Source organism: Astatotilapia calliptera, chromosome 18 (genome assembly GCF_900246225.1).
Source record: "Astatotilapia calliptera chromosome 18, fAstCal1.2, whole genome shotgun sequence".
NCBI classification, from domain to species: Eukaryota; Metazoa; Chordata; class Actinopteri; order Cichliformes; family Cichlidae; genus Astatotilapia; species Astatotilapia calliptera.
The window spans coordinates 15,235,247-15,245,414 of NC_039319.1; the positions used below are offsets into that span (position 1 = coordinate 15,235,247).

The window sequence follows — 10,168 nt, forward strand, 5'->3', positions numbered from 1 at the left end:
AATTAATGTAGTTCACATACAGTTCATATATGCTACATTATACAGTTGATATAGCAGCATACCCTGCTTCTAAGCCACATTGTCACTTGTGTTGATGTTTAGATTAACACCTGTGCTGTTTTCTTTTTAAAAAAATAAATAAATAAAATAAAATAAAATAAAATAAAAGCTGAAAAACAGTTAAGCATTCAATTATGCTGATTCTTTTTGTTGTTCGCCATTAAAACAAAAGTCCACTAGATGGCGCAACATTCCCACTGAATTCAGTAGATCAGCGTGCAATTAAATTAATAGAGTTTAACGTTCAAAGACAAATCTCTAATCATTTATGATCGGTAATGGGTTTCAGGGTCAGTCCTACAATGCATGCGAGCTTTCAAATGCAGGCCGAAGTGATCTTTTTTTTTTCTTTTTTCTTTCTAGTTATCGCAACCATGAAACTAGAACATGTATAATCTCCAGGAAAATCTGTAAAACGCGTTGTTGAAATCTCCCAATTCTTTTAATCTTTGGGCTTAAGGAAGGACAATACTCGGTGTATAAATGCTCAATCAACAATTCTTTTATTTCCATACAATTCAACACTTATGAGCATAAGCCATCATGATGGGGAGACATGCATGAAGAGGGTCACAGCAAATCTCAAAATGGTGACGGGTTACTTATAGCCTCTAGTGGCCCCCACCTAGTCGTAAAAGCCTAAACATTCACATTCTTTCTCTGTTACAGCGCCTAAGTTATGACCTCGGCTCCCTGTCTTTCTGCTCTCTGTAAAGGTGGGGGTATGGGATGTGGTCTGTCTCTTCTATTATCGGCACAAGGTCCTCTGCACACAACATTCTCTTCATGATTCAGCAGTATGAAATGTCAAGAAACAGTGTAACACATTCACAGCAGATCAAGGGTACAGGGTAATGCACACCTGTCTAACAAATCCAAAAATGGTCACATTCTTTTAACCCAAAAATATAATGGAAAATAAGCTACATACACAGCACACAATCTAGACTAAAGGATATTATATGACCTACAGCAGTTAACATAATTCAACTACTTTAACTACAGATATAAGATAACATATGATAACAGAATAATCTCACAGCGTCCTTCCTACATGTTTCAGCTCAATAGTTTCCTTTTTGGACAAAACAGTTTCTGAGTATTGGTTTGTTTTGCTTGCCTTGAGAAATCTGCAGTTTTTCTTTTCTTTCTTTGTTTGGTGCTATGAAACATTCAGTCTGTAATGAAAATCAGCTGGCCTCGATACTTCCGATCTTTCGTCGGGGAATAAACGGATGAGAATGGAATTCTGCTGCATGCCAGATGTTAACTGATTGAAGAACTCAGTTCCAGAGAAATTTGACACTGACTTCAAAGACCATTTACGGGTTGTTGATCTTGATTTTAAGGATGTTTGAATATTATCGGATTGCATAACGGTAATTATAAGCAATTAAGATGAAAATTATTCTTCCGCGAAAGTACATTGTTGATTGAACACAATGTGAATTGTTGCTTGTATTCAGGAGACCTTTGCTTTTTTTCCCCAGGACTATTTAGTTATCAGTTCCAGGAAAGCTGAAACCCGTTGGGCTTGTCAGAGGGGAGGAGCAAAGGTCTGCTCATTATAGCAGGCCTGAAACTTTCCTTCAGATGAATCTGTGCTGGTTAACTGAATCAGTCATGGAGCTGCTGCTGCCGATACTTCTTGGCTTTCTTGCTTGTCTGGTCGGAGGGCTGTACCTTCTCGGAGTGTTCAGACAGCGGCGACCAGGAGAACCCCCCCTCGATAAAGGGCTCATTCCTTGGTTGGGTCATGTCTTAGAGTTTCGCAGGAACACCTTGAAGTTCCTAGAGAGAATGAAGAAGAAGCATGGTGATATATTTACAGTACAGCTGGGAGGGTTTTATATTACATTTGTCCAGGACCCTTTTTCATTTGGGGGGTTCATTAAGGAGAGTCGGGACAAACTGGACTTTCAAAAGTTTGCAGTGCATCTGGTGCACAGAGTGTTTGGATACAAAGCTGTTGAAGGGGAGCACATTGTTCTCCACAATTCCAGCAACAAGCATCTGAAGGGGGAAGGTCTGCAAGAACTGACCCAGTCTTTTATGAGTAATTTGCAGAACATGATGTTGCACAACATTGGATCAGCTGCAGAGGACAGGACCTGGAAAGAAGATGGACTGTTCAGGTACAGCTACAATGTTGTTTTCAGAGCTGGATATTTGGCCTTGTTTGGCAATGTGCCACCCAAGTCAGAACAAAGTGAGGAGAAAGCCAAAGAGAAAGACAGAGCTGAATCAGAAGCTTTGTTTCAGGAGTTTCGTAAATATGACCAGCTCTTCCCCAGACTGGCGTATGGGGTCCTCCCACCGATGGAAAAGTTGGCTGCAGAGAGGTTGAAGGCATACTTCTGGGATGTTCTGTCAATACTGAAAATTAAAACAAAGGACAATATCAGTGGCTGGGTGTGGGACATACAGCAGGGTAAAGAAGAGACAGGAATGGATATGTCAATGATAAACAGATACATGTTTGTGCTTCTTTGGGCCTCTCAGGGCAACACAGGGCCTTCTTCATTCTGGCTGCTGCTCTTCCTCATGAAACACCCAGAAGCCATGAAAGCAGTGAAGGAAGAAGTGGATAAAGTTCTGAAAGAATCTGGACAGGAGGTCCGGCCTGGTGGTCCTATGGTCAACCTGACCCGTGAAATGCTGTTGAAAACACCGATCCTGGACAGTGCTGTCGAAGAGAACCTCCGACTCACTGCTGCACCCCTCCTCACCAGGGCAGTGATAAAGGACATGACCTTCAAGATGGCTGATGGGCAAGAATATTTACTTCGCAAGGGTGACAGAATTGCAATCTTTCCCTTCAGTTCTGTCCACCATGACCCAGAGATCCATCCTGAGCCGCATTCATTCAAATATGACCGCTTCCTGAATCCAGACGGGACCAAGAAAACTGATTTTTACAAAGCAGGAAAGAAGGTAAAATATTACACCATGCCCTGGGGATCTGGGGTCTCCATGTGCCCTGGCCGTTTCTTTGCCACCAATGAGCTGAAACAGTTTGTTTTCCTCATGTTGGTCTATTTTGAGTTTGAGCTGAAGAATCCGGATGCGAAGATACCTGAAATTGACCTCAGTCGATACGGATTTGGAACGATGCAACCTGTCAGAGATGTCCAGTTCAGATTCAGACTCAGATATTAAGCCAATCAGATGAAAATGAAACTGTGCTTTTCTTTTTCTTTGGATCAAGATGGTTTGATGAGCACATTATAGAAACTATGGAAGCAGATTTAAATCTAAAGTTTTTGACATGTTGGTCAACTGTAACGATTCCATATGCAATTGCACTGATATTCTAGACATGTATATGTATATTGAACACATTCTGATCATAACTCTTCATATGTAATTTGCAGATCAGCAATCAGATTAAACACATTAGAAATGGTATTGATGGGAATTTTTTAAGATAACAACAATTATGATTATTGGTTATCAATTATTATTGAAATGCCTGTTTACACACTGGTTCCAAAGTCACAGTGACAAAGCATTTTTCCAGCTTAAAATGTTGGCAGCCATTCGCTGATAAGAAAGTGAATAGAAACAGCATATGACTGAGCAAAGAAAAGAAGCTTTATTTGGTAGAATTGGAAAGGGTTAGAAGATTACCTGTTAGAATGTGTGTCATCAGTGAGAAGCTTAAAAAAAGACCCTAACAACAAAAAGCTGCAATGTTATATTGTGGTTCAAACTTGGGGAGAACTTTATGATCACTGTAGAGTCTGTCCTTTCATGCTGCTGAGTTCATTAGTTTACAGTGTTGTGAGCCTTTCCTGTTAACTGTAAGGGTTTTAGCTGCTGTAGGTGTACTACACAACCCAGAAGATGGGTGATCAATAACAATATAATGGCACAAAGACAACATTTAACAGTCAAAACACATCAAGGTACCAAAATCCATACACAAAAAAAACCTTTTTTCTTTAACACTTAAAAAAACAACAGCTCTAAAATGACATCCTGTACTTGTGTACAACTTAGCTTAGAGAATAACTTCACAAGGCAACTATTTAAACACAAGGCTGCTACACAGTGTATAGCTGTTCCACGGAAGCCAGTGCTAAATTGAAGTGAAAAAATAAATAAAAGAACTTCACCATTACAATGAAACTGCATAAAAGCTACAGAATTAAAGCCTTTTTCTCCACACAGTTTCAACATAATGGCTATATAGATTTTCTTCTCGTCAGGACATCTGTGAAACAAATCTTGTGCACACCTTAATATGAGGCAATACTAAGGGACATAAAATATGAGTCCAAGAGGCCATGTTCACTTGGGTTGGGTTGCTTTCTGTTCTTGTTCAATAGGCTTTGCAAAGTAATCTCTGTACATGGAGAACAGGACACCTGAAAACAACAACAAAACAAAAGAAGCATGTAAAATGACTCGTGTTTATAGTATTATGATTTCAGGTTCAAACCACAAATCACAAATAAAGAACTGGTTGCAGTTTGGCAGTAAGAACTGAAAGATGACCCACCAACAGTCATTGCTCCCACCACAAAGCCTTGGGCAGCTACACGCATGTGAATCAGGTGCACCGACATTTTTGTATCTCCACGACTTTTCATTTTCATCAGCCTGTAGCCAACAATAGCAACAAATCCAGCCATCCCTGCAAAAAGCAAAAGTCACTAAAACAAAAATAAGACAGCAACATATCCCCCAAATCCTCTGAAAACTCACTCAATAAACCCCAAAACTTAAACTTTTCTGAGCACATATTTTATTTGTCCTTGTCATAATATGTACTCACCGACTGGGACAAATGGATTCTCCTTTGCCTTTCGCCAGAATTTGGACTCACTCTCCTCATAAGAAGACATCTCGCCTGAAACAAGAACGAGGTCGACTGAGTTCAAACGTTTGTTGGCCGTGTAGCAGTACAGCATGCAAGCTAATTCAGTGCTGATAGAAACCAATAAAACGCATAGAGAAACATGTCAGGAAGTATCAGGCTGTGCCTCACACAAAAAAAAAATCTCCAAAATCAGGCTTTAAAAGTCGTTCCCACGAAAGAGGCCCGAGAGTCGCTATTAACAGGACATGAAAACTTCAGAGGTGACAGATGAAGGGCACGGACTAGACCCATCTTTCACAGACCTAACATTAAACAACTGTGCCTGATATGACGCGACACTTTTAAGTAGTATTATATTTAAATATTAGATATTTTGAAAGGGAAGAATTTTTATTCAGCTGCGAGGCCTTTCCGTGTGGTGCGGGAGAAAAATGTGGAAAAGCAACAACTCTAGAGTTAAGATGAGCTACACTTTAAAAAGCACGTAAAGACACTTCCACCGAACTGAAGAGGGCTCCCTCTTACCTGCTTTAAGGTGTCGTTAGCTGGAAGCACCAGTGAAAGAATTATCCGCGGAGATCTACGTCTCCTCCGAGCAGCAGCCTGTAGTTATGGAGGAAGTAATAAGCCGGCATCTACGTGATACATTCTGCGTGCTACATAACAGTTCCCTCGTATGCATGCCTAACGTCAGCAACCGCTGTACTGTGTTTACGTTCAAACAGAATGTAGTAAATACAGGCAACATCTTCGAAAGCCTTGGACCTACAAGCTCAAGAAGGCGGAGAAAGTGGATGAGGTCCTGTTAGCATTTTCACAACATGTGGAACACGACCCAGTGTGACCTAGAGTAATGTGTGTCTACAAAGGATATGCTGGAGCACTCTCTGTATGTGTTAATGTGCTCTGGTTTTGTTTCAGTTTACTATACTGTCATTGCTGTAGGTCAGGGATGTCTAACTCATTTTACATGGTGTGGGACATAAGTGGGCCAGACAATTTAATCCTGGAGATATTTTATTATAAGCCAAAAGAAGTGTTAAAGAATTTCAAGAACTTATTTGAACAATCTCATACACTTGCACACCTTCGTACATAAAGTTTCTTTTTGCACAATGCTAAGTACATTGAAATACAGGGTAAGTATGTTACAGTTTAAACCAAAACAATAAGTCAATAGGAAAAAAAAATAGGGTAAGGAAGGAAGTGGTTGGCTGCAAAACAATAACAACTATATCAGTTTAAAGAAACTACAGAGTACACTCAGACTGGAAAGCTGTTCTAACAGTTATTTGGCAATAACAGGAAAAAGAAGCTTTTTCATACCCAGTCGTAGGGTGTAATATGTAGCTATAAAAAGTTACAGCACATGACAGTACTGAAGAGCATGAGCAAACTCAGACAGTGGAAAGATCACCAGATTACCCAGAGGTGAGTTTAGCCAGAATACTCAGAGAGCAACTCACACTGATCCATAGAGCAGACAAAACCCAAGCTTCAGGCCCTGCAACGATGAGACAGTCCAGAACATAAGACCAGCGGGGAAGTAGGAAGGAAGCAAATAATCAATATTCTTTTGATTATTTTAATAAAATTTATTTCGGTTAAACAGTGTAACACAGAAATGTGCACAGTTGTGTTTAATGGCAGACAATTAATGTAGTTCACATACAGTTCATATATCGTTAGCTTCATAGCATAATTGCCTAAGTCATTTGACTAAGTCAATGACTTAGGCACTTATGCTATGAAGCTAACGATATGCTACATTATACAGTTGCTATAGCAGCATACCCTGCTTCTAAGCCACATTGTCACTTGTGTTGATGTTTAGATTAACACCTGTGCTGTTTTCTTTTAAAAAATAAAATAAAATAAAATAAAATAAAAGCTGAAAAACAGTTAAGCATTCAATTATGCTGATTCTTTTTGTTGTTCGCCATTAAAACAAAAGTCCACTAGATGGCGCAACATTCCCACTGAATTCAGTAGATCAGCGTGCAATTAAATTATTAGAGTTTAACGTTCAAAGACAAATCTCTAATCATTTATGATCGGTAATGGGTTTCAGGGTCAGTCACACAATGCATGCGAGCTTTCAAATGCAGGCCGAAGTCAGCTTTTTTTTCTTTTTTCTTTCTAGTTATCGCAACCATAAAACTAGAACATGTATAATCTCCAGGAAAATCTGTAAAACGCGTCCTTCCCACATGTTTCAGCTCAATAGTTTCCCTTTTGGACAAAACAGTTTCTGAGTATTGGTTTGTTTTGCTTGCCTTGAGAAATCTGCAGTTTTTCTTTTCTTTCTTTGTTTGGTGCTATGAAACATTCAGTCTGTAATGAAAATCAGCTGGCCTCGATACCTCCGATCTTTCGTCGGGGAATAAACGGATGAGAATGGAATTCTGCTGCATGCCAGATGTTAACTGATTGAAGAACTCAGTTCCAGAGAAATTTGACACTGACTTCAAAGACCATTTACGGGTTGTTGATCTTGAGTTTAAGGATGTTTGAATATTATCGGATTGCATAACGGTAATTATAAGCAATTAAGATGAAAATTATTCTTCCGCGAAAGTACATTGTTGATTGAACACAATGTGAATTGTTGCTTGTATTCAGGAGACCTTTGCTTTTTTCCCCCAGGACTATTTAGTTATCAGTTCCAGGAAAGCTGAAACCCGTTGGGCTTGTCAGAGGGGAGGAGCAAAGGTCTGCTCATTATAGCAGACCTGAAACTTTCCTTCAGATGAATCTGTGCTGGTTAACTGAATCAGTCATGGAGCTGCTGCTGCCGATACTTCTTGGCTTTCTTGCTTGTCTGGTCGGAGGGCTGTACCTTCTCGGAGTGTTCAGACAGCGGCGACCAGGAGAACCCCCCCTCGATAAAGGGCTCATTCCTTGGTTGGGTCATGTCTTAGAGTTTCGCAGGAACACCTTGAAGTTCCTAGAGAGAATGAAGAAGACGCACGGTGATATATTTACAGTACAGCTGGGAGGGTTTTATATTACATTTGTCCAGGACCCTTTTTCATTTGGGGGGTTCGTTAAGGAGAGTCGGGACAAACTGGACTTTCGAAAGTTTTCAGTGCACCTGGTGCACAGAGTGTTTGGATACAAAGCTGTTGAAGGGGAGCACATTGTTCTCCACAATTCCAGCAACAAGCATCTGAAGGGGGAAGGTCTGCAAGAACTGACCCAATCTTTTATGAGTAATTTGCAGAACATGATGTTGCACAACATTGGATCAGCTGCAGAGGACAGGACCTGGAAAGAAGATGGACTGTTCAGGTACAGCTACAATGTTGTTTTCAGAGCTGGATATTTGGCCTTGTTTGGCAATGTGCCACCCAAGTCAGAACAAAGTGAGGAGAAAGCCAAAGAGAAAGACAGAGCTGAATCAGAAGCTTTGTTTCAGGAGTTTCGTAAATATGACCAGCTCTTCCCCAGACTGGCGTATGGGGTCCTCCCACCGATGGAAAAGTTGGCTGCAGAGAGGTTGAAGGCATACTTCTGGGATGTTCTGTCAATACTGAAAATTAAAACAAAGGACAATATCAGTGGCTGGGTGTGGGACATACAGCAGGGTAAAGAGGAGATGGGCATCGATATGTCAATGATAAACAGATACATGTTTGTGCTTCTTTGGGCCTCTCAGGGCAACACAGGGCCTTCTTCATTCTGGCTGCTGCTCTTCCTCATGAAACACCCAGAAGCCATGAAAGCAGTGAAGGAAGAAGTGGATAAAGTTCTGAAAGAATCTGGACAGGAGGTCCGGCCTGGTGGTCCTATGGTCAACCTGACCCGTGAAATGCTGTTGAAAACACCGATCCTGGACAGTGCTGTTGAAGAGACCCTCCGACTCACTGCTGCACCCCTCCTCACCAGGGCAGTGATAAAGGACATGACCTTCAAGATGGCTGATGGGCGAGAATATTTACTTCGCAAGGGTGACAGAATTGCAATCTTTCCTTTCAGTTCTGTCCACCATGATCCAGAGATCCATCCTGAGCCGCACTCATTCAAATATGACCGCTTCCTGAATCCAGACGGGACCAGGAAAACTGATTTTTACAAAGCAGGAAAGAAGGTAAAATATTACACCATGCCCTGGGGATCTGGGGTCTCCATGTGCCCTGGCCGTTTCTTTGCCACCAATGAGCTGAAACAGTTTGTTTTCCTCATGTTGGTCTATTTTGAACTTGAGCTGATGAATCCGGATGTGAAGATACCTGAAATTGACCTCAGTCGATACGGATTTGGAACGATGCAACCTGTCAGAGATGTCCAGTTCAGATTCAGACTCAGATATTAAGCCAATCAGATGAAAATGAAACTGTGCTTTTCTTTTTCTTTGGATCAAGATGGTTTGATGAGCACTTCCAAACTATGGAAGCAGATTTAAATCTAAAGTTTTTGACGTGTTGGTCAACTGTAACAATTCAATATGCAAATGCACTGATATTCTAGACATGTATATGTATATTGAACACATTCTGATCATAACTCTTCTTCTTTAAGTAATTTGCAGATCAGCAATCAGATTAAATCCAGTTAGAAATGATATTGATGGGCATTGTTTAAGATAACAACAATTATGATTATTGGTTATTAATTATTATTGTGAATGTTCCCTTTTTTTCTGTAATTGATGTGACATGTGCACTTAGAAATTGAGACGATTCATGTATATCGTAGTCGGTTTCAATTTTTAGTTCAATTTTCTATGTACATTACAAGTTTTTGCTTTTTGTTTTTTCCAAAATAAATTTTTTTTGTAAATGTCAGATTTTGGAGTTTTATGTGAGCCTCTTTTAAAACTCAAAAAACCAAAACAAACAAAAACAAAGTTATAGGCTGACTTCAGTCAACTCAGTGACATAGATTCTTTTACTTGTTCCCTACAACAAAATCCAATAGATGGCAGCAGATTCCCACATTCCCAATGTTTTTAAAATAAACAATAAATTGTACAAAAACACAGAATCTTAGAAGAATGATACAAATGAAAACTAATATACGTGATTTTATATTTAATTTATTTTAAAATGAATGTCAGGAGTTTAAATACATACTCCAGTTTAAAAATAAAATTAGAAACTTTTGGCAGTTATTTTATTGTTCATGCTTTACAGGTTAAAAAATTCCATTCACAGAATGGCTGGCTCACCACTTTAGTGATGAAACCTCAGTTACAAAAATGCTTTTGTGAATTTTGCTGAAGTTGCAGATAAATAGTAAGAATAAATGCATTTGCCTGATTAATAACTTAGAAGGTTATAA

The 10,168-nt window shown here is 39.8% G+C and overlaps 3 protein-coding genes across 3 annotated transcripts; 2 read left to right on the top strand and 1 right to left on the bottom strand.

Moving 5' to 3' along the window:
- The first annotated feature begins 1,278 nt into the window (after nucleotides 1-1,278).
- LOC113010749 (5-beta-cholestane-3-alpha,7-alpha-diol 12-alpha-hydroxylase-like) lies at nucleotides 1,279-3,468 on the top strand. Its single transcript, XM_026149957.1, has 2 exons — nucleotides 1,279-1,439; nucleotides 1,551-3,468. The coding sequence occupies exon 2, from the start codon at nucleotides 1,654-1,656 to the stop codon at nucleotides 3,217-3,219; it is 1,566 nt and encodes a 521-aa protein (XP_026005742.1). The 5' UTR covers nucleotides 1,279-1,439; nucleotides 1,551-1,653; the 3' UTR covers nucleotides 3,220-3,468.
- An 808-nt stretch (nucleotides 3,469-4,276) lies between these two features.
- LOC113010751 (HIG1 domain family member 1A, mitochondrial) lies at nucleotides 4,277-5,563 on the bottom strand. Its single transcript, XM_026149959.1, has 4 exons — nucleotides 5,411-5,563; nucleotides 4,841-4,915; nucleotides 4,565-4,699; nucleotides 4,277-4,430 (listed from the first exon to the last, which is right to left on the bottom strand). Exons 2-4 carry the CDS (start codon nucleotides 4,908-4,910, stop codon nucleotides 4,354-4,356), a joined length of 282 nt encoding a protein of 93 aa, XP_026005744.1. The 5' UTR covers nucleotides 4,911-4,915; nucleotides 5,411-5,563; the 3' UTR covers nucleotides 4,277-4,353.
- Nucleotides 5,564-7,250: 1,687 nt separating this feature from the next.
- Nucleotides 7,251-9,672, top strand: LOC113011306 (5-beta-cholestane-3-alpha,7-alpha-diol 12-alpha-hydroxylase-like). Its single transcript, XM_026150790.1, has 2 exons — nucleotides 7,251-7,420; nucleotides 7,532-9,672. The coding sequence occupies exon 2, from the start codon at nucleotides 7,635-7,637 to the stop codon at nucleotides 9,198-9,200; it is 1,566 nt and encodes a 521-aa protein (XP_026006575.1). The 5' UTR covers nucleotides 7,251-7,420; nucleotides 7,532-7,634; the 3' UTR covers nucleotides 9,201-9,672.
- Nucleotides 9,673-10,168: the final 496 nt, after the last annotated feature.

What these genes read in the sequence shown, in the direction of transcription:
- LOC113010749 (XM_026149957.1), top strand. Translation starts at nt 1,654, where the DNA reads ATGAATCTGTGCTGGTTAACTGAATCAGTCATGGAGCTGCTGCTGCCG.
- LOC113010751 (XM_026149959.1), bottom strand. Translation starts at nt 4,910, where the DNA reads ATGTCTTCTTATGAGGAGAGTGAGTCCAAATTCTGGCGAAAGGCAAAG. An exon ending in GAATCCATTTGTCCCAGTCG is followed by an intron (nt 4,700 to 4,840) that starts GTGAGTACATAT and finishes TGCTTTTTGCAG; the next exon opens with GGATGGCTGGATTTGTTGCT. An exon ending in GGTGGGAGCAATGACTGTTG is followed by an intron (nt 4,431 to 4,564) that starts GTGGGTCATCTT and finishes TGTTGTTTTCAG; the next exon opens with GTGTCCTGTTCTCCATGTAC.
- LOC113011306 (XM_026150790.1), top strand. Translation starts at nt 7,635, where the DNA reads ATGAATCTGTGCTGGTTAACTGAATCAGTCATGGAGCTGCTGCTGCCG.